Consider the following 22,942-nt stretch of genomic DNA (forward strand, 5'->3'; position numbering starts at 1 on the left):
GTTTCCAGAGAGACCTCTGCCACGCAGTGGCGGGTGACCCTCGGAGGCGGTGGAAGCCGCGGGCCCCGGGGAGCCCCCGGTCCCGGCGCGGCGCGGCGGCGGCGAGGGCTGTCCCCGTCCTGCGTGGGCCGTTCCCAGAGGGACCGCGGCCTCCAGGGGGCGCCTCGGCCCTGCGGAGCGCGTTCCTTCCCAAAAAAACAGGAAGCGGGGCGGGGGCGCGCGCCGGGTCCTGCGGGGGACCTGCCAAAATAGCCGCCGCGGCCGGCGGTCCGGGAGAGGAGGTGGCGCGAGGGCGGGGCCCTGCACAGGGAACGGGAAAGGGGGCACGGCCCCCGAAATGACCCCGGTGGGCGTTTAGGTGGGACGAGGATACGGGGCGTTAACTCCAGCGTCCTGGGTCTGTCCCGGGAGGGCCGAAGCCCGGGAAGCGGAGCGTAGGAGGTTCACCGCGGCTCTGTCGCCTCGGAGAGAGGCTCGGGCTCCGTCCAGGGCGTGGGAGGGAAGGGGGGAAATTGGCCGAGAGGAGCGCGTGGGAGGTCCTTGGGAGACAGCAGGTCTGTGGAGCTCCCCGGGACGGCCCCCTTCCCATCTGCATCCACGTGGACCGTTGTGGGGGAGCCCTGAGAGGACTACCCTTGGCGCGGGGAAGAATGGTTTTGTGCGGGGGCGGAGGAGGCCTGCGCTCTGTCCCTCATTTGCTGTGAGCGTTGTGGCTTCAGTTCCCCATCTGAAACGCAGATTGCTCCCAGTTGTTCAGATCATCTCTGTGCCAGTCCTAGGTCCTTTCTGCCCCTCTCACTCCCTAGTGGTTCCCAGAGGTGAACAGCTGAGATTGCCTCCTCTGTGCCTGGCTCTGTGCTGGCACCTGGAAGTGACCGAGACAGCCCCAGCCCCTCCTCCCCCTTACAGTTTGGTGGGGCAGATGGACCTGTCACCAGATAGCGACAAGCCCAGAATGGGTCCTGGTGAGGAGCGGGGCACAAACAGAGGGGTCAGGGCCTAGGCAGGGGAGCACGGCGGCTGTAGGATCCAAGATGCTCCCAACTCAGCCTGAAGGGTGGAAGAGCTGTTTAGACGTGAGCTAGAAGGAAAGGATGCGCTCAGGGCAGGGTGGGCTTCTACGAGGAGATATCTGAACTGATTGCTGAGGAATGAGGTAGCGTTCTTCTAGGAGGTGTGGTGTCACCCTGAAGGGAAGGGCGTTCTAGGCAGAGGGAATGGCAAATGCAAAGGCTCGGAGGTGAGAAAGTGTGGCCCCTGTCTAGCAGGGTCCTCTGCTCCCTGCCTGGGGATCCCCTGGTGGCCTGTCAGTGTTAGGTCCCCTAGTCGAGTGGGTTAGTGAGCTGTAGTGGAAACGGGGGCAGAACCTAGGTTCGTTCCCTCACAGCCTGGTGGTTTAATGACTGGCCTTGACTTCAGCCAGAAGCTGGTTTGAATCCCAGGTCCCCCATGAATCAGGTGTGTGCCCTTGGGCAAGTGACTCAACTTCCCCATCTATCCGATGGGGACTGGGCTGCAGAAAATCAATCACCTCATTTTAAAGAGCTATAAAGAACTCAATATAAAGTTCACATTTTTTTTTAGATTACATCAAGAGATCCACAAAACAGACTGTAAAACAACCTGCTGCCATGTCAGGTGACACTTTGGCCCGAGCTATGGAAAATGCAACCGACAAAACAAGAATTTGTCAGCATGGCCAGAGATATACTATTACCAACCTGATTATTTAAAATATTAATATTGAACTAGTTAGCATTAGCTTGTAATTTTTGTTTTCAATTCCTTGGTTCAAAATCTGTAAGGAGCAGAAGTGGGATGATTGAATTTTGGGTCCCTTTCATACCCACCTGGCAGGCGCTGGGTCGGCGGTACCTGTGACCGTGTTATGACTCAGAGGTTATTACTCAGGGAGACCCTCTTATGTTTTAGCAGATGACTCGGGAGGAAAGGCTCTGTGGCCACAAACCGTCCCTACACACACACCCTGTGCTCCCGAGAGGGGCACCATTATATTCTTCCTTTATTGGCTGTCCTTGTATAATACAAATCTGCAAGTTTAGATACAAAAAAAATCTGGAAATAAAAGATAGAAAAGTACCCACCAGGCACCCCTTCCCCTTCTTCCCGGACCCCTTCCCAGAGGGCGCCGACGTGAGGTAACTGAGCATCTTCTTCCCCTCCCCCGCCTCCTGGGCCCCCAACTCGGCCCCTGCCCCCCTGAGACCTGGGCCCCAGAGTGGGGGCACGATGGGGGTGAGCACAGCATTGGCAGTGAACGCAGCGGGTGGGCAGAGGGAAGCCCTTAGCTTGTGCTGTGTGTGGGGGGAGGAGACGATCAGACTTGGGGTGGGCACTCGTGTGGGGCCCAGGAGAGCCCCTAAGTAGGCGTCCCTCCTCCATCCTGCCCAACACTGGAAGGTGGAAGGTCAACAACAGAAACTGGGAGATGTGGCGCAAGCCGAGGGCATTCAGGGGGACTGTGGCCCTCCCCTGGGTCTGGGGTGGGAAGAAGGCCTTGCCAGCCGAAGTCCGGCAGTGAAATGGCTCCCTTAGCCAGGCTGGGTCAGTCCCTGAATTCCATCCTGTCGCAACCAGGGCGTCACAATGTTGGTTCTGTAGTGTTGGGGGTAGCTGAGAGAAGGGGTGTTGCGGGGGTGCCGAGAGGCACAGCCCCAGGGAGCAGGATTAGGGGAGAGGTTGTGCCTCCACTCCCAGGCGTGGGGCACCTGGAGATGACGGGGTGGGCAGGGCAGCTCGGGCTACAGTTCAATCTCGAAGGTCTTCTGCAGGTCTCCAGAAAAGGGATTGGAAGGCTTCTCTACAGCAGGTTTGCCTTCTAACGCTGCCCACTGGGCCTCAAAGGGGTCCAACTCAGGTGCCGGGGCGGGCGCTGGCTCTGGGGGCCAGGGGGCCCCGTTGGGGCGTGGGTGGGCCTGGCCCCCAGGGGCACTGGGTGCAGCAGGGGGCAGGAAGGCCCCAGCTTTCCCAAGCAGGGTGGCGGGCTGGGGCTGGAGCTGGGCGGCTGAGCAGAAGGCGTTGGCCACCATCTGTGAGGGTGTGATGCCCACCACGGGCACCCGGGGCATGGGCGGGTAGCCCAAGCCTGGGTAGGCGGGCACGAAAGGGGGCTGCATGTGTGGGGGTGGCAGGAACACGGCCACCTGGGCAGGTGCCGTGTCAAAGGGCCCCACAGGGGCGGGGAAAGGCTGTAGGGCAGGGGGCATGGTGGGCACCGGGGGCACCGAGGCTGCTTGTTGCTGCTGCTGCTGCTGCTGCTGCTGCTGGGCCTTGGCCACCTGGGACACCTCCTCCAGCCATCGCTCAGCCTCCGAAGGTGTCCGCCTGTGCCCGGGCTGGAAGGCGGTTGCAGGGGGCACGGAGGGCTCACCCCAGGCAGAAGTCCCTGGAGAGAGGAGAGGGGCAGGTGAGGGGCAAGGGCTTCAGCGGAAGCAGCCCGGGCTGGGATCGGGAAGGCGTGGGGACTGGAGCACAGACTTGGGGGCCAGACCGGCTGCCTCTGAATCCCAGCTCTGCTCCTCACTGGCTGTGTTGACTTCGGGCAAGTGACTGAACCACTCTGGACCACGTAATGGCTCTGTAGTGCTAAGAATATACAATCCTGAGACTCTAAGGCCTATGACGGAAAAGGCCAAGTAGGACTGACCTCCACCCAGTCCCAACCCTAACCCTAACCCTGACTGGTCAGTGCCAAACCTTGGACTGAATATTCTGAATATTATCCTTGATTCTAGTACTTTCAGAATGTGTTGTTTTAGGAAGCCAAGATTCTAAGATTGCATGGATCCTTCTCAGAGTGTATTATTCTAACACAATGAGAAAGTTCAACAGTTCTAAGTTTTGTTTTCTAAGATTCTAGAGTTCTGCATTTCCATTGTTTGACACTGAGGTGCTCCTGTGGTTCTAGGATAAGCCCACAGCTCTAAGAAGATCCATGGTTCTAAAGTGATTAAATGTTTCTAAGGTGATCCTGTGATTCTAGGATAAACCCATGCCTGTGAGACGGCCCCATGGTTCTAAGATGTTCCATGGTTCTAGGATGATCCCATGGCTCTAACATGATCCCATGGTTCTAAGGTAATTCCATGGGCCGGGTGCAGTGGTTCACGCCTGTAACCCTAGCACTCTGGGAGGCCGAGGCGGGAGGATCACTTGAGCTCAGGAGTTCGAGACCAGCCTGAGCAAGAGCGAGACCCCGTCTCTACTAAAAATAGAAAGAAATTAGCGGGACAACTAAAAACAGAAAAAATTAGCTGGGTGTGGTGGTGCACATCTGTAGTTCCAGCTACTCAGGAGGCTGAGGCAGGACGATCACTTGAACCCAGGAGTTTGAGGTTGCTGTGAGCTAGGCTAACGCCACAGCACTCTAGCCCTGGGCAACAGAATAAGACTCTGTTTCAAAAGGAAAAAATTAAAAAAAAATAAGATAATCCCATGGCTCTAAAATAATCCACAGTTCTAAGTTGATCCCGTGATTCTAAGCCTGTGGAATCCCAAGATTAGGCCTGAATGGAGAAGGGGAATGCAGGAGGGGCCCTGCAGGTGTCTGCCCCGTGGAAGGGCTGGGTTCACCTGTTGTGGCAGATGGTGGCCCTGCTGCTGGTGCTCCAGCACTGGCAAAAGACGAGCTGATCTGTGTGCACAGAGCATTGATGCCATCGCTGTCACTGGTACCAGGAGGCTCCATCTCAGGCACTGGGAAGTCAGGGAAGGATGGAGGTCAGAAACAGGCCCGGGCCCTGCCCCTTTCCCCTGTGCCCTCAGGTGGCCCTCTCTTATGACCTGGGTCCTTTCTCTCCCATAGTGCAGGTCAGCAGGTCCACCCCATAGTAACTAAGTGGCTGTGGCCACAAAAATAACTGTGCCTATGTTTGTGTGACATCTGAGTGGTACAACAGCCCAGCTGGTGTGTGACATTTGATGGCTGACAGTGACAGTGACTGCAAGCCAAGGACCTTAAGATCTGTGTGTGGCCACAAAGCAGAGGAGACGTTTAAAATGTTTAACAACATACACTAATTAAAAAGCATGTCCAACCACGTGTATGGCAGGAGCAGGGACCAGTCAGAATGGATACTGGCTGCCCTGTTCACTGGCTGGTGGTCACTTGTCCTGCTTTGGGCAGAGAAGTGGGGCCCTATCCACCCCACCTGGGCTGGCATAGAGCAAACATCATGAGGGCAGAGGCCACCTATTCCAGCAAGACAGGAGGCACTGGGGAGGCATGGTGGCCCCGGGAGGGCTTGGGATGAACAAAGGGACCATCCAAATAAACAACAAAGCACTGCCATGTGTGGTATGTGATGTTCTAGCAAGTGGCTATCTACAAGGGAGCATGCGGCTGTTCCAGTGAGCGTCAGAAAGAAGCTGGCTGGAGCAGTCAGCAGGTGTGACGTGGGGGCCCAGGTGGGGCCAAGTGGTTTCTAGTTCAGTGTCTACGGCTGTGTGTTTGTCCAAATGGGCACGTGTCTTCTAAGGGTGTGGCATCTGAATGTGACTGAAATCCAGGTGTGTGGCCTCCTGATGTGTGATTCCCAAGTGTGAGTGAATCCGCCTGTGTGATGTACGAGTGTGTTTGCAAGGATGCATGGCTCTGCATGTGTGGCTTCCAAGTTGGTGTGAATCTGAGGAGCGTGTGACTTCTGCATGTGTGTGACACATGCATGAGAGTGTGACATCTGTGTGAGTCTAGGACATTTCTGTGTAAGTAGCAAATCATATCCAAGCGAGTGTGCAGCTGGTCGCAGGAGTACGAGGCCGCCACCTCTCAGGGAGTGCCTGCGCTAGTCCCGAGTGTGTGCGGTGCTCAGTGTCCGGCTGCATGAGGACAGTGAGTGTGAGGGTGTGTGACGGCCAAGAGATGCTGCAGGCATGCAGCGAGTGTGCGTCACTCTCAATAAGCATTGGCATCTGCCCAGCAGTTACCTTTTAGAGCAGCTCGGCCTCCTGGATACAGACCAACACCCTCCCACCCCGATCCCTGAGGCCAGAAGGGGTAGGTGTCACGGATTTGGCATACAGAGGCAGGAAGGTGGCCGGACCACATGGCTTCACTGACTGCTGGGAGGAAGACGGCCCTTCTGCCTGTCTGCCCCAGGCAAAAACTTGGTACTGTGCCACCTCTCGCTTCTCCCTTCCCCTATGGCAGATGTTACTTTCAGATTGTAACCACTCTTCTGTCCCTGGCCTGTGGCAGACATTAGCAATCAAACATGATGCTTTTTCCTCCACTGAGCTCTTTGCTCCTCACCTTACCCCTCACCTGGCCAGACCTCATGGCTAAATGCTGGAAGAGACAGGTCCTCGTAATTCTATCTTCACTCCAAGCAAAACAGGACAGTTATACTGCCTCTCTCCTAACATCACCCATGGCAGACATTGCTAATCAATCATGATGTGCCACCTCCTTCCTCTGTACGATGGGTACTGCCTCTGCCCAACCCTGTGCCCACAACTGACGTCACTGACCCGTCACCATGCTCCCTGACCCCTGGATCTCTGTGTGCACTTGTGCCCTTCACTTCATGTTTCCACTGACCAAATTCTGGGAGTCTTCCCTTTGGGCAAAACGTGACACTCCTGCTGCTCTCTCTTCTCCCTTGCCCATGGCAAACTTTGCTAATTAAGCACGAGGTGGGCCCCCTCTCCTTTTCCTGCTCATGGCAGACACTGTCAGGAGATCACGATGAATGCCATGCCTAGGCAGATATCATTAATCCATCACAATCCTTTCCCCTGAGCCTGAGGAATACACCTGTGTCTTCACCTGGCCAGACCTCAGGGCTCTACTGGCCTAATGCTTGGAGGGAGTATTAACCTATGGTGCTTCTCGTCTTTCCCACACCCAAGGCAGACTTCTTTGCCCACAGCAGACTTTGCTAACCGATCATGATGTGTGCCATCTTTCTCCTTTCCCCTAACCACAGCAGACATTGCTAATGGATCATGACTTGTGATACCTGTCCACCATCCCAGACCCATAACAGACATGGCTAATCAAACACGGTTTGTGCCTCCTCTCTCCTCTCCCTTGCCATGGCAGGCAGTGCTAATCAATCAGTGTGTCCCACTGCTCCTCTATCCCTTGCCCACATCAGACAGTGCCACCTGATTCTGACACCTCTTCCCACTGCGCCCAGGGCTCACCTGTGCCCTTCACCTGGAAGTCAGTGCGCCGCTGCAGCGTGGATGGCAGCTCATTCAGCCGGAGGCTCAGCTGCCGTTTGAAAGGTGAGTTCTTCTGGCTGAGCGCTGGGAACCCACGGAAGGAGCCCTGGCGAACCAGCTGCTCCAAAGGGGCATGGCGCCGGGGGATGGCAGCTGCAGTGGTGCCTGCAGCCACTGGGGTGCCTGCCTCGCCCTTCTCACCAGGGGATGTGGTGGCTGGTGTTGGGGACACATGCCCGGGCTGGGCAGGGCCCGGAGGAGCCGCAGTGGGAGCAGCTGCTGCCTCTGCTGGAGACATGGGGGAGACAGGTGGTCAGACATCCCACCTTGGCACTCGAGGCCTCTTGGTCATTCCCCTAGGCTGCCAATTATGTCCTGTCCTCCAGACAAGCTGGTCAGCGCCCTGAAACAGCCCTCACCCCCACCCAAGCCAAGATCACCTCCCCTAGGAGGCCCTTGGGAAATCGTCCCCCCTTCTGACCCTCTGTGTTGCTATAGCTTTCTGCCCCATCCAACTTGCTCTGCTGCTGTCCCATTCTTCCCCCTGAGACCCTCTATCTCCCTTTCTGATCATCTGACAAATGGTGCATGAGCAATGTATCAGGCATTGCTCCAGGTGCTTTGCAAGTATCAACTCATTTCATCCACACAACCACCCACGAGGTTGATTCTATCCCTATTTTACAGATGTGGAAACTGAGGCCCAGCAAAGGTCAGTGATTTGCCCGAGTCACACTGCTACCAAGGGGCAGGCTGACTCTGGAGTCCGTGCGCCAACCACCGCCCTGACCTGTCTGTCCCTGTGGCGTGGTCTCCCCGATCATGCTCTTTCTCTGCTCTCTATCTGCTTCCTCTGCCTCCCTACCTCCCACCATCCTTCCCACCTCGGGTACCTCCTCCCTTCCTCCAGCTGTTCCCAGTCATTCTAGACCTGGGTTGGCAAGCTTCATCCTCTAAGAAGCTTTCCAGATTGTTCTAGCCCCTCAGCCCAGGCTCCCCCCAGTGGACTGTCCTCTAGGAGGAAACCTGGCCTCCCCACTCAGCACAAGAGGCAGGCTCTTTAAGGGCAGGGCCCCCCCTCCACCCCCCAACCGTAGAAGCTGAAGCCTGAATACTGCTGTTCTCCCATCAGCCAGGGTGAGGCCATGATGTGCCCACCCAGGCCTGGCCCAGAGCAGTGGAAAAACAGCCCAGGACAGGTTGGGACCAGGAAACCACCTCTGTCCCCACCTCACTGTGTGACCTCAGGAAGTCCCCTCCCCTCTCTGGGCTCCAGCTTCCCAACTAGAAACCTGAAATAAACATCACTATGCTACCTCCCAAGGCCTCTGAGTCAGTTCAGGTAGTGAAATGTTAAATGCTTTGGAATCCAACAAGAGGGTGGTAAACAACTTTTGGAAAGCGCACTGCTCCCTGACTCCTGCCCAGGGAAGAGCTTGGAGTTAAAATGCAGCGCTGGAGACTGATCTAGCACATCCACGTGTTCCGCAAATCAGACCTCACTTTGTAAACCTGTGTTTGGCTGCGCAAACAGTAAAGTGTTTTCTGCAATGCAAAGCCGCTGGAAATTAGACTATCCTTTGAAAATAGCAAAACCCTTTGCAAACTCGTGCTTTGCATATGACAACATTCTTTATAAATTCTGATATCCCGTGTAAACAGTAAAGAAATATTTGTCAATTGTGAAGGACTGCATAACTGGTGTGTTCTTTGTAAACGATAAAACATCATATACGCTATCATTCCCCTTGTCAACTTCACTTTGTAATTGACTTTGTCAATGATAAAATTCCTTACAAATTCTAACAGAAGAGGTAAACAGTAAAATACTTCGGAAACTGTGAAAAACTTTATAAAGAGGTTTGTAAATGGTCATGTAACTTGCAAATAAAAAACCTACTTTGTAAACTCTAATATCCTAGTAAGTTATAAAAACTTGGGTTTTACTAACCTTTTATTTAGAAATATTTTAAATTTACAGAAAAATTGTAATAATGGAACAATGAACATACATGTTCTCTTAATCTGTGGTCCCTGTTGTTAACATTTACCCTATTTGCATGCTCACTCTCTTTCTGTAATTTTTTTTCTGTATCATCGGGCTTGAAACCTTCACTATGTACCTCCTAAGAACAAGGATATTCTCCTACAGCGTAATTTACCCACAGTATAATTTCTCACTTGGGAAGTATAACAAGGACAAGAACTATTATCCAATCAGCATTCCATATTTCAATTTCCCTGACTGTCCGATTCATGTCCTTTATGGATGTTCTTTTTTTCTTTTTTCCTTACAATGCAGGATCCAATTCAGGATCACACCCTGCATCTATTAATACTTGTCCAATTTCTTTAGTCTCCTTTAATCTGTTACCAGTTCCCAATGATAAATTCTTTGTAAACTCTAAGCATTGTTTTCTAAAAAATTTTAAACTGGAATCCACAGGAAAAAAAAAATTAAATTACATTATCATTCAGCACATACAATTATATTTTTAAAAAAACCACACAGTTGGAGAACTTACAAAGTATTTACCATTTACCTAGAATGTTAGAGTTTTACCAGGTATTTTTCAAACTTTCTGATCAGAGTAAGGCTCTGGAACTCCTGGGCTCACGAAATCCTCCTACCCCAGGCTTCCGAGTAGCTGGGACTACAGGCAAGGGCCACCATGCCCGGCTAATTTTTAGTTTTTATAGAGAGGGGCGTCTCTCTATGTTGCTCAGGCTGGTCTTCAACTCCTGACCTCAAGTCATCCTCCTGCTTCTCAGCCTTCCAAGTAGCCGGGATTATAAGCACCAGCCTCCGGCCTGGCTCTATTTCATGTTTAAAAATGCCAGACACAATCCAGCAAACTGACCTCATAGGTCTTGATACACATCTTGAAAAGCCCTGGGAGCCCCCTGACGTGGCACAGAGTAAACTGCTTGGAGCCCCCCACTGATCTGTGGCCGGCAGGAGACTGCGCAAAGAACTCCTTAAACTGACATGTACTTTGTAAATTGTAACCAAACTTTGGGGTTGTTGCCCTGACTTGTAAACTGAGGAGTCCCTGGACCTCTGCAGCTCTCCCCGAAAACTGGGTTCCTGGCCCCACCTCCACCCACTGCGGGCCCAGCCGGCCCTCCGGGCAGCACCCACCTTTCTTCTTGTCCGGGGCCTCGCGCTCGGTGGGCCGCCCGCCCCCGGACAGGCGGAAGGAGCCTTCTCGCGCGAAGCTGGTGCGGCTGGCGTCGAAGGCAGCCGTGACCCCACATTCCTTCTCCCGACGCTGTTTTCGCTCCAGGCAGGCAGCAAAAGCACAGCCCACGGCGTGGCTCAGCCTCTCACCCTGGGGGGAGAGGTTGGGGCGGGGGTCAGAGACGCTGTCTGTGCTGACCGGACGCCAGGGGCGCTGGGTGACCCCAGATGCGTCCCTTCATTTCTCTGGGCTCCAGTGCTCGAGGAAGGGCTACAGACGACAGCCCCGAGTGAAAGAAGCTAGAAACAAACGAGAGCCTGCTGTACAGCTCCACTTACCTGAAATTCTAGAAGAGGCAAACTAATGTATAGTGAAAAAAGTCAGAACACTGGTCGCTTCTGGGGGGGGGGAGGCATTACTGGAAAGGGGCATTAGGGGACATCTGTGGTGGTGGCAATGTTCTAAATCTTGATAAGGGTTTGGTTACACAGGTCTTGTGTTGTCAAAATGCATCCAATGTACGTCGAAGGCTTGTGCACGGCATTGCTATGCACTGAATGTTTGAGTCCTCCAGCTCCTTCCTTTGTTGAAGCCCTAATCCACAATCATGGGATTTGGAGGTGGGGCCTTTGGGAGATCATTAGGGTTATGTTAGGTCATGAGGTGGGGTCCTCATGATGTGATCAATGCCCTTATAAAAGGAGAGAGAGATGCGGTATCTCCCCTCCCCATCATGTGAGGCTCCCATCTGCAAACCAGGAAGGGAGAACCCACACCAAGAACTGGACCATGCTGGCACCCTGATCTCAGGCTTCCAGCCTCTGGAATGATGAGAAATAAATGTCTGTCATTTAAGCCACCCAGTCTAGGGTATTTGGTTACAGCAGCCTGAACAAAGACAAGCATGTATTTCACTTCAAAAGAAAAAGATCTGGAAACAAATACGAATTCTACTTAGTGGTGTGCATGCTGAAGTGTTGAGGGGGAGGTAGTCTGATGTCTATAACTTTGAAATGCATCAAAAAAATAAGATGGGTAGATATGTGATAAAATAAGCACAGGCCAATGTTAATGGTGGCGTCTGGGTCGGGGGTGGATAGGTAACTGGTTACTGTACATGTCTTTCAACTTTGCAGCATGCTTGAGAAAGCTTTATAATGATGCTGGAGTAGAAGACAACAGCCCTTGTTTCTTGAGTGCTTCCCTGGGAGGCCCCAAGGCAGTCAGCTTGGGATTGATGCTGGCTTCCCACTTCCTAGCTGTACGTTCTCAAGAAAGTCACTGTCAGTGCTCGAGTCTCCTCACCTGTAAAATGAGGGTCCTAAGAGTACATACTTTACAGGGTTGTAGCAATAATCAGGTGAACTAAGATACGCAAGGCATACGGCATATGGCATAGAGCCACATGCACAGGAATCACCACATATGTGTCAGTGGAAATCTGTCCAGCCCTGGGCTGAGCCCTGACTGGCGTCTTCTCACAGAATCCTCAGAGCAGTGCCAAGAGATGGACGGTCTTATGAACCCATTTTACAGGAGAAGAAACTGAGGTTCAGGTGACATATCAATACACCTATTATAACAAGTGACAGCTGGGATTCAGAGATGTGTCTGATTTCTGTTTTCCTAACCAGGTTTCTCCGTTACCTCTTAAAGTTAAACTTGAGGACAAAAATCCTCCACAAAATATTGGCAAACCAAACCCAGCAGCATATTAAAAGGATTATGCACCATGACCAAGTGGGATTTATACCAGGAATGCAAGGTTGGTTCAACATATGAAAATCAATCAGTGTAATACACAAAAATATTAATAGGAAAAAAAACCACATGAAGGGAGAAAAAAAAATAACCATCTCAACTGGCGCAGAAAAAGCATTTAACAAAATCCAATACCCTTTTATGATAAAAACACTAAACAAAGTAGGAATAGAAGAGAACTTCCCCAACCTGATAAGGGACTTTTATGAAAACCCCACAACTAACATCAGAATCAATGAGGAAAAAATGAAAACTTTCCCCCTAAGATCAGAAACAAGACAAAGATACTCGTTTTCCTCACTTCTTTTCAACATTGTACTAGAAATTCTAGCCAGAATAATTAGACAAGAAAAAGAAATAAAAGGCATCCAAATTGGAAATGGAGAAGTAAAAAAAAATTCACCTCAAAAAGAAAAAAGTTAAACTTGAGGAATCCTGGGAATTCCAGTGCTTAATGCTTAAAACTTCCTACTTCCTCAGAAGTAGGGAGGAATTCATCCAATGTCATGTTCTTTACCCAGAGGACGGTCCTGCTCTTTTCCAGCTTTGAGTTTCTTCCCCAAATGGTTTCCAAATGATAGCAACTGTTCCTATTTGTTGAACACTTATTATAGGACTCTGTTTACAACTCTCTGTGGACGATCACAATGAATGCTTCCCCACAAACTTGTGAGAAGCCACTATTATTCCCAGAGAGGAGAAGTCACTTGTACCTAAGGTCCCACAGCAAGATAGTTTGACACTGAATCTACACTAGCCAACTACAAACCATTTGGCAGTGTGTTTTCCAAAAATAGCCACAACTAATTTCTGGCCTCACAGGCTCTTCTAGAACCTCGTGACTCTCCCATTAGAGGTGGAGTCTATGTCCTCTACCTTTAACCAGGGAAGACCTGGGAAGATCTCTGTGACTGCCTAGACAAGTAGGAAGTCATGCTGTAAGTCATGCTGACACACAAGTCATGCTGCTGTGAAGTACCATGGAAGCCATGCTGTCTGATTTCCAAGACTAAGTCCAAAATGGCAATATAGCTTCCTCCTGGCTTGTGAGTGGTCTCTTGCTCTCACATGCTGATGCTCACACTCATTCTCTCTCTCTCTCTCTCTGCCCATTCGCTTTGGACCCCTGAGCTATCCTGAAGCCTCCATGCTGGAAAGACCCTGTGGAGAGGTCCTGAGACGAGAGGAAGAAAGAGAGTGTCCAGCTATCTCTTGGTGTTACAGCTCCACACACCATCTGACTGCAATAGCATGAGAGACCCTGGAGCCAGAACTGCCCAGCTGAACCTTTCCCAAATTCCTAACCCTCAGAAACCGTAAGAGATAAGAAATGACTGTAACTTTAAGCCACAGAGTTTTGGAGCAATTTGTTACGCAGCAATAGATCACTGATATGACTACTATCCGCTATGCCATGCTCAGTAAACAGAAGTCGCTACGGGTTCTGGGGTTCCTAATACCTCCACACCAGCCCCTGGCAGGCACTAATCAAGTGACTAATCAACACTGCCATTCTCAAATTTGTTTTCCATGTCTGCTACCCGGTTTCAGTTCTGAATTGTGTGAGTGGGGAGGTTGGGGATACTGATTAGTTTGGGAGGCTCAGAGCTATTTGGAATGGGGAATTCTGAAAAATGAAGGGGAAGAAGATGGGAAATGCTTGAGTGGAGGCTGCTAGGGCCCGTGATGGACAGGTGTTATTTATTCTGGCCAGCATCCAGTCCTCCTGCTTTTGATAACAGCACCCCAGTTTCCCTGTGGGGAATTCCTCTGCAACACTAAGTCAGTCTGGGTGCTCTACCCTTCCCTGGCCAACGGGAAGACAGTGACCCATACCCTCTTGCTGGAATTTGAACCCAGAGCGTTGCAGAATTTCTTCTGCAGGGGTGCCCTAAAGAAACTGCCCAGTTGTGCAGTGTGCAAGGCTGCCCTGCTCTCTGCCCTTTCTGAGACTCAATGCTCCCAACTGTCCTTCAGTTTTGTGAGATTCCTCATATCCTTCCATTAATCTTATTCTGGGTTTAAGTTAGCCAGATTAATTTCTGTTGCTAGCAACCAAACACTGACTAATGTAGGGGACAGAGACTGTGGCTTCTTACCAGAGTTTTGTGGAGTCTGAGGTCAGGGACCAGGGGACAGGGCAGAATAAAACCTATATTTTCCACCATCTTTTGCTACTAGGAATGTCCATGTGACTAGGTTCTGGACAACAGGATGTAAGTAAAGGGCTACGTGCCTCCCGAAAAGGAGAGGATATGCCCTTTTTCATGCCTCCCTCCTTTGTGCTGGCTGGAATGGAGACGTGAAGGCTGGAGCATATGCATCCATCTTGAATCATGGAGTGGAGGCCATACTGTGGAGGAGCAACAAGTTGAAAGGAACTGTAGCTCCTGACGAACACAGAGGTGCCACACCAATGCCACACTGACTGCCTTTAGGTTTCCTTCACATAAAACAGAAACAAACTTCTATTTCACTGAAACCACTGGTATCGGGGCGGGGGCGGGGGGGGGTGGTTCTGACACAAGCCTCAGTACCTTAACTGTGTGAATGCTTCTCAGAAGATGGTCCATATGTCAGTTTCATGAGATTCTCAGAGGGGACCCCGACTCCCCTAAATTATTAAGAACCACGAGCAAAATGAATTGAGGCTGAATGAACGGTGGGTGCTGTGTGGTGTTGTTTGAGAAGGACCCGAGGGAGCCTGCTGGGGTCAAGATATTCTCTATAACTTGATCTGGGTGGGGTTTTTACTTATGCAAAAATTCAGGGAGCTGCGCCCTGGCAGTCTGTGCGTTACTGTGTGCTGCCGCCACCGAGTGATTCAGATGTGCCAGGCATTGTTCTAAACACCCTGTATGAACCCACTCAAGTCTCACAATAACCCTCTAAGTTAGGAACTGTGAGTACACCCCCTTCTCCAGATGAGGAAACTGGGCACAGAGAGGGGGGTGACTTGCCTGAATCCACACAGCCTGTGGGGTGGGGCTGGGACACCGAGGTGGAGCTGTGATGCCAGGACATGGGAGAGAAGGGCTGGCCAGCTGTGGCAATACTCACAGAGTCCTTGAGCGCCAGGAAACAGTGGCAGATCCAGCGGCGGGTGGTCCCGTCCCGACAGATGTAGGAGAAGGCTTTGTCCAGGTTGCGATCAGGAGCACAGAAGGACACCTTCTCGATGGTCTGGTCCACCAGCAGGTCCTAGGAGTGGACAGGGAGGCCAGGAGAAGAGCGTGAACTGTCTTTCATGTATTCATTCAACATTCCCTTAGTGTCTGCTGAAATCCAGTCCTGAATGGGGTGGAGACCCCGGAGTCACTGAGACAGACATGGTTCCTGCCTGCAGGGAGCTCCCAGTTCAGTGGGAAAGTCAGACCCATCATGAGACGGAGACCACCCAGAGGCACCACCGGGCTATAATGAGGGAGGCCTGGGCAGAGGACTCAGGACCAGGATGGGGGAACACAGGCAGAGGGGTCGGGGCCGGGATGGAGAAAGCCAACATGGGGGAAGTTAGGCAAAACTTCCCCAAGGAGGTTAAACTTGGCAAAAAGGCAGGGAACAGTATCTCAGGCTGAGGGAACCGCCTGCAAATATGGTGATCCTGTTCTGTCATTAACCCAACTCTCAGCATGTCCTGGCACCTCCTAGGGCAGTCTCTGGGCAGGGGACTCAGTGGTGAGCAAACAGTTATCTAGATCCTGGCCTCACGGCACTTCCGCCTGGCTGCGCAAACCGACCAGAAACACAGAACAGCTAACATTCTGTGAGCTGAGCGCTCACAATGTGCCAGGCACCATCTGAAACCATTTGCACATACTTTCTCATATAATGCCAGGGGCTGTTATTGTCCTCCTGCTTTAGATAACATAACAAGGCCCAAATCTTGTGCCCAGGGTCCCCAAGCTGGGATCAGAGCTGAGGCGGCTGCTCCAGTCTGTGTTCTCAGCCACTATCCATATCGGCTCACAACCCCAGCACTCAGTCTCCAACTTGACTATGAAATGAGCACATGGCACAGTCTAGAAGGTCCCTGAGGGAGGGATATCCCAGAGGGGGTGGGAAGGTGTTCTCGGTCCCAATTCGAGCAGCGTGAAGAGAGGGGGGCCCCCTGGTGTCCCATCCCCACCCCATCGGCCTCCTACCTTGGTCTTGTCATCCACCACTCGGAGCCCATCGGCTGATACCCACAGCACAGACTTCACGGACTTTCGGCCCATCTGGGGTAAGGGAGGGGGACAGAGGGACCTGGTCAGGTCGGGGGTACCTTGTCCTCTCTGTCCTCGCCCCTTCCCTCACTCTGGCCTCACTCACCGCCTTCAGCTTCTTCACAGCCTCTTCACACACGTGCATCCCCCGGGACTCCTCCACCTCCACGTGGCCCAGGTACTTGGGTGAGGGATGGGAGGACATGAAACAGCACAGTTATCAACAATCCCAGTGTCCACTGAGCATCTGCCACGCGTCAGACAACACTCTAAGCACATGGTACATATTCATTTATTCTGTACCTCAACTCTACAAGGGGGATACCCCAATCCTAGTCCAGATGTGCGGATGAGAACACTGAAGCATGGCAGGTAGCAGCAGTTTTAGTCTGGCTATAACCCGGGGCCTTACCACTGCACCGTGGTCCTTCTGAATGCCACTATTTGCAGTCTGTGCCTGAGGACTGGCCCCAGGCCACAAAAAGCTGCTCTGCCCACCCTGAAGCAGGGAGAAGGAGCGTGGGCCAGTGCCCTGCAATGACTGATGGGAGGTGGGGTACTCCAGCCCCAGCCCCCTCACCTGTGGGTGGGATGACTCCCCCACGGGAAGCTCAGTTGCCCACAGCAGCAGTTTTGTAACACACCCTCTGCTGGCCGCCTTCCCTTCCTCACTCCCACTAGCGCTTCCTGCTCCTCCCAAAGGAGCCCCTCACAGTCAGGGTCTGCTTCCCTCCCAAAGGAGCCCCTCACAGTCAGGGTCTGCTTCCGGAGGAAGGGAAAGTAAGGTGGAGGGGCTGTGATGACCGTCAGCTGTTGCCCAGCCAGGAGGAGCTGAGCTCCACAGCCCATGCCCCAAATCCTGCTGTCTCCCTCAGAGAAGCGTAGCCTATGTTGTAGGGTGGTGCCTGTCTAAACCTGAAAGCCCTTAACAGTAGAGCGCTTTGCAAATGCCACACAACTTATGTGATCTTCCAGTGGAGGTTTCACCACTGGAAACCATGAACCCCCACACAATAGGGTGACCCCTGACATGATGTCCCCTAGATAGTGATAGAGTCCCAGCAGGCTCCCCGGTCTTTGAGAAAGTGAAGTCTCTTGCCACAGCATGGGGCCCTCAGCAATCTTGCCCAGAGCCCATGACGCGCCCAAGCCCGCCACCGTGCCCCTGCCCACTCACCCTGACCGGGAAGCTGCACGTGCCCTTGCGCACGGCGTCCTCGTCTGCCTGCCACTGGTGCGGGCGCGACGCCTCCGGCACGTACGCTGGCTTCCTCCGCCGCAGGCTCTGCCGTAACTTGTTCATGGTGCCCGCCCCGTCTGGTGACATAGGACAGGCGTGTGGGTCAAGGGCGGAGGGCAGACGGTATGGGGCTCAATGCAGAGGGACACGGTGCTCGGGGAGCATAGGGTCAGATAACATGAGAGTGCGGTTACCGGGTCAGAGGACATGGGATCAACAGCTCGAGTCAGGGGACACTGGGAAAGGAGACAGCACGAGGCAGGGGAAGGCGAGAGTTGGGCAGTGGGATTCAGAAAGGTGGGGCTAAGGGGCATGGAAGTCTGCGGTGGCGGGTTATGGATCTCAGGTTTTAGGGGCTTGGAGGTTGGGGATGTGATGGACAAGAGACACGAGGATCCAAGGATGGGAAATCGGGCACTGGAGGCCATGCGGGTTAGAGGGCATAGGGGTCAGGGGTCACCAGGTCAGGACTTTAGGGGTATGACTGTCAGGCAATGAGGTGATCAGAGTGCACAGGAGCTGGGAACTGCATGGGTCCGGGTGCAGTCGACAGGCATGGTGGCTTGTCTCTGCACTCTGAGACACGGCCGCTCAGTGACAACTGTGTCTAGTCTGAGGCCAGGCTTGTGTGCCCATACACAGTGATGCATCTGTGAGAGTGTGCAAGAACATGAGGTTGTTGTCTTTGAGAGTGTGTTTGTGAGTGTTGTTTGTGAGAGTGTGACTGTTGTCAGTGCTGAGGTTCTTTGTGAGACTGTGCAGAAGTGCAGCCCTTTGTGAAAGGCTGGCTCCACAGGTGCTGCCTGAGAGGCTGCGTCCGTGTGTGAAAGTGCAGCTGTTGCCTGTAAAAGTGTGGGTCTGTGTGTGTTGCCTGGTAAAACGTGTGCAAGAGCGTGTCTCTCGAGAGCCTGTATCTGGCGAGTGCCTCTGATTGGAGTCTGGGTGTTGTCTGGGAATGTGGCTCTGTATCTGTGTGAGTGGATCCATCCATATGAACATACAGGTGCGTGTGCACGTTGGTGTGAATGAACATCTACTTAAGCACATCTTTAAGGGTGTCTGTCACTGTGGTAGTAAGTGTGCGTGGATCTGAAGAGAGCGTCGTCTGTGGGGGGGTGTGTCTGCAGATGTGTGAGTATCTGTGTGTGACCCTGCATCTGTGAGTGTGAGGCTGTCAGGGGTATGTGTGTCTGTGAACCAGCGGGGCTGATGGTCAGAGCGTGCAGGGAAGATGTTTGAGGATGTCCACTCATGAATACAATTAAGCCTGTGTAGCTGCGGGTACAGTTCCCCTGGTCATGCTAGGCACACCCACCTACCCACTCAGCCCCTGCCATGTCCCAAGCTGGTCACTAACCTGGCTCCGTCCTGGAGGTTTCAAGGGGCCCCGGGGCCCCACAAGGGGCTGGGGGCAGACGCTGCTCAGGCCTCCTGGGTCCGCCCTGCCCAAGGGAGGGAGGAGAAGTTGAGAAGTTTGTCTGGGGTGGGGCTCCATCCCCTACCTCGCTACACCTTTGGACTTCAGCCAGCCCCCTCCATCCAGGCTCCCTGATGAGAGCCCTAGTTGCCATGGCAACCGTTACCAGGGAAATCAGCCACCTGGTTCCAAGGGCCCAGAAATGAGTAGGTGTGTTTGGGGGGAAATTTGTTTGGGATGTGCTGGCCTCAAGAGACCCTCAGTACCCAAGGGGATGGTGTGAGGACAGTGGCCTTGCCCTCTAGACACATGGCCAGGGCTGTTCACAAACATACAGTCACATGTATGTAGCCAACTCATGTCTACATCCGTCCCTAGCACCTGGTTACAGCTCTGTACTCTCGGTTACTCACAGACACTATCACAGCTACATTCCTCAGATTGCACAGATACACAGAAATGGTCACAGCCATAGAAAGCTACCACTGTAAACATCTGGCCACATGTTCATGTTCACAGACACACAGTCTGTACTACAGACATTTGCCCACATACTTGTAAGATTGTCGCAGCCCGCTCGGGCCCCACCACAGTCACCTGGTCACACCAGCTACTAATAGTTGGTCACTTCCATTTTCTTAGCCACATACAAAGAACTGGGCCCAGGCACACGCACCAGAGCAACACGAGTACAACCACACCCCATGACAATCATGTTTCCTCAGGCACCCACCCAAGATACCCACGTCACAGGCCCACCCAAACAGAATCACACCCAGTCATATAATGACACTATCATAGCTACACACACTTGCCACACATCTCCACTGTCGCACACTAACATCTGGTACTGGATAACACAGACGGACCACAGACCACACACAGCCACAGCTGCACGTGGACATTCAGCCTCAACTGCGTCAGTCACACCAGCACAGCTTTTACGGGGTCATATGCTGTCACACGTACCCAGTCGTACATACTCACATTTGGTTGCAGTACCAGTCAGGCTTCGGTGACAGCCACACTTACATGGACAGTCTTCGATACACACTCACTGAGATACTGATGGCCACAGCCCTGTGCATTACACGCACACAAGGCACAGCATGTCAGCACCCAGAAACCACTATCCCCAAGGATGACTACCCTCAGACACATCCAGGAACATTCCAGAAGTGGTCCTGCATGCACAGTCACACAGCACCAGTGTTCACATTACCCAGTCATCTATCATGGTCATAATATCGTCACCAAGTGTCCCACACACAGCCGTACCATGTCACACCATCACAGAGAAACATACGTTCTTTCTTCACACAGACACACAAGTCACACAAGTCACACAGATAAGTTTGTGGCCACGTATAATCACAGCCCTGCGTGGACAGGTGCACAAAGTCACAGCCCCACCTACACACATATCTCACACACCAAGACATAAGAACACAGTTTTAATTTTCCGTATCACAAGGACACAGTTGGGTGTATGGACAGAAATGCTGTAACCCTGACGTGCCATTTACTGCCAGGGTTACAAGAAGACCTGGTCCCTGACAAAGCCATGTGCACAACCAGGGTCCAGTCACCTCAGCACCAAATCACACAAGTTCAAACACAGGTAGTCCAGCACGTACACACACATATATACACACAGACAAAAATAGCCACACAGCTACAGACACCCACACTCTCACAGACTGTGACACAGATATAAGCACACATAGTCACCCAGGGTCACACACGGGAATATAGAAGCCACAGTCACACCCCCCCCCCCAAACACACACAGTTACCTGGCGTCAGCACACATAGACATGTCCATAGCTTGAGTCACACACAATTAAATAACACCTTATAATAGCCAGGGTTTCAGACACCAGGTCAAATTTATAACCCAAATCACAGATACAAGACTATAAATACACATAATCACTCAGTATTACACACAACACTGCTAGACATAAAGTCATTTATACAACCCCAGTCACACACACAGACATGGTTAAGCATACACAATGTCTGTCATACACAATACCACCACACGACCCCAGCCCCATAGATGTAACTTCAGATACAATGGCAGTCACACACCCAGAGCTGCACAGACAGTTGTGTGTCACTCATGCATATAAAATCGGTTACAGATACAACCACAAACATTCTCAGTCATTGGGAGAGTCACACGCAGACGTGGAGTCATAGACACAATTCCACTTACACACACAGTCACAACTCCACCCACATCCTGTCAGTCACACACATGCCCAACCCCAGACTCAACACATATACTGTCACATATCTAGTTATAGTTACCAAAGCACACAAACAGGTCACAAAAAACAATCACAGATACAGCCACATAGTCACAACCATGCAGACACTCAAACGCAGACTAAAAAGTACAGGGCACTGCACAGTGAGCAGCTGTCATGCACACCTAAGTCACACAAATACTGGGGTCACCCACAGACACAATCAGACACCACCACATACAACCACAAGCACGCACACAGACACACGACTGACACAGGATTCCTCACAGTCGCCAGCTGCACACACTGAACACAGCCACAGTCACACAAACACAGGGTCACACTCCTAGCCACCTCCCCATCGCTTGCTTTCCCCCTTCCCCCCAGGTACCACACACAAAGCCGCCGACACTGCGGATGCTGCACGGCTGCACCGGGTCCCTGGGGAGCCGCCCCCAGCCCAGCCTGAATCCTGGAGCTTGGGGGGCCAGGGCCGGGAGGGGGAGGTGGCGCATTGTCTGCGGGTGGGACCTCTCTCTTGGACAGCTGAGCAGCCCTGGGGACAAAGGGGGTGGCCTAAGGGACCTGTGCCCTGGGACCCTTGACCAAGCCTGGGGTGGCGGGGATAGGGGGTTGCCTTAAATTCCTATTTTATTCAGGCTGGGGTTGGATACAGTCCCAGACATGGGGACCTTGTTTTGAGAAGGGGCTGTACCTGGGACGCCGCCCAAGGTTTGGGGGGGATGCTGTGCCCAGGATGCCCCTGAGGCTTAGGGCAGACTGTGCCTGGAACTCCCCCAGGCCTTGGCTTGGTGGGAAAGCTGTACCCAGGGACCCCATCCTCAAGACCTTGCCTAGGGGCTGTTGGGCTTAGAGATCCCCGCAGGCAGGGAGACGTAGGGATTTTGTCTGGGATTGCCTCCTGGAGGCCTTGGATTGATATGGAGGCTGTGTCTTGGACCCCATCCCCAAAACCTTGCCTAGAGAGTTGTACCTAGCATCTCTGTAGCCCTGTCCTTGATTTTTGGGGGGAAGTCTGTCCAGGATCCCTATTTCCAGGGCTTTGGTAAGGGATGGCCTCGAGGTCTGTGCCCGGGACCCCCGTCTCCCGGGCTTTGGCTTGGTGGGGGCCTGTTCCTGGACCCCCACCCAGGACCACCATCTTCAGCCTTGGCACTCTCTCTCCATCCGGGCGCCGCGGCCGCCTCCCACCCTCCGCCACATCAGCAGCGGCGCCGCCCCCGACCCGAGCCCCCCTCTCCCGCCCTTCTCACGCTGGCCGCCGCGCTGCGAGACATCCAGGGCCCGGGCGCCCCCGCCTCCCGCGGCCCCTGCTGGGCCCGGCTCCCCGAGTGCTGCTGCTGCTGTGGCGGCGGCGGCAGCTCGGTCTGACGCGGGCCAGGGCCCGGGGCCGGGGGATGGTGCGGGATGCACGCGCGAGCCTGCTCGGCTCCCCGGAGGATTCCGTTCCGGGGGCGGGGGATCGTCCCTCCTGCCTCGGCTCCCCGCCCCAGCCCCGCCCATTGGCCCGCAGCCTGCTGGATATGCAAAAAGACCCCGCCTCGTCCCGGCGCCTCGCCGGCCCCAGCCCCTCCCCTTGGCCCGCAGGCCACGCCCATACGCAAATACAACTCCGCCTTCTCCAGTGCGGCCACCGCCCCGCCACGCCCATTGGCCAGTCCCTGGCTGAG

At 53.2% G+C, this 22,942-nt stretch overlaps 1 protein-coding gene across 4 annotated transcripts; it reads right to left on the reverse strand.

Moving 5' to 3' along the window:
* Positions 1–1,766: 1,766 nt before the first annotated feature.
* On the reverse strand, positions 1,767–22,715 carry NUMBL (NUMB like endocytic adaptor protein). Of its 4 annotated transcripts, none has more exons than XM_069458589.1 (10): positions 22,526–22,715; positions 18,937–19,021; positions 17,517–17,656; positions 16,446–16,520; positions 16,277–16,351; positions 15,192–15,332; positions 10,331–10,520; positions 7,168–7,476; positions 4,594–4,716; positions 1,767–3,406 (listed from the first exon to the last, which is right to left on the reverse strand). In XM_069458589.1, the coding sequence occupies exons 1-10, from the start codon at positions 22,547–22,549 to the stop codon at positions 2,763–2,765; spliced, it is 1,806 nt and encodes a 601-aa protein (XP_069314690.1). In that variant the 5' UTR covers positions 22,550–22,715; the 3' UTR covers positions 1,767–2,762. The 4 variants fall into 4 exon arrangements, with proteins under 4 accessions (XP_069314690.1, XP_069314693.1, XP_069314692.1 ...); XM_069458590.1 differs by having other exon boundaries at positions 2,255–3,406; positions 7,168–7,473; positions 22,526–22,549; XM_069458592.1 differs by lacking the exon at positions 18,937–19,021.
* Positions 22,716–22,942: the final 227 nt, after the last annotated feature.

Source organism: Eulemur rufifrons, chromosome 24, assembly GCF_041146395.1.
Source record: "Eulemur rufifrons isolate Redbay chromosome 24, OSU_ERuf_1, whole genome shotgun sequence".
In the NCBI taxonomy this organism is placed as follows: domain Eukaryota; kingdom Metazoa; phylum Chordata; class Mammalia; order Primates; family Lemuridae; genus Eulemur; species Eulemur rufifrons.

Excerpts from the sequence above, each read along its gene's own strand:
- NUMBL (XM_069458589.1), bottom strand. The coding sequence starts at position 22,549 with ATGTCTCGCAGCGCGGCGGCCAGC. Across the intron at positions 19,022-22,525 it reads CTCGCAGCGCGGCGGCCAGC|GGCGGACCCAGGAGGCCTGA; the intron begins GTGAGAAGGGCG and ends TCCCTTGGGCAG. Across the intron at positions 15,333-16,276 it reads TGGTGGATGACAAGACCAAG|GACCTGCTGGTGGACCAGAC; the intron begins GTAGGAGGCCGA and ends GTCCACTCCTAG.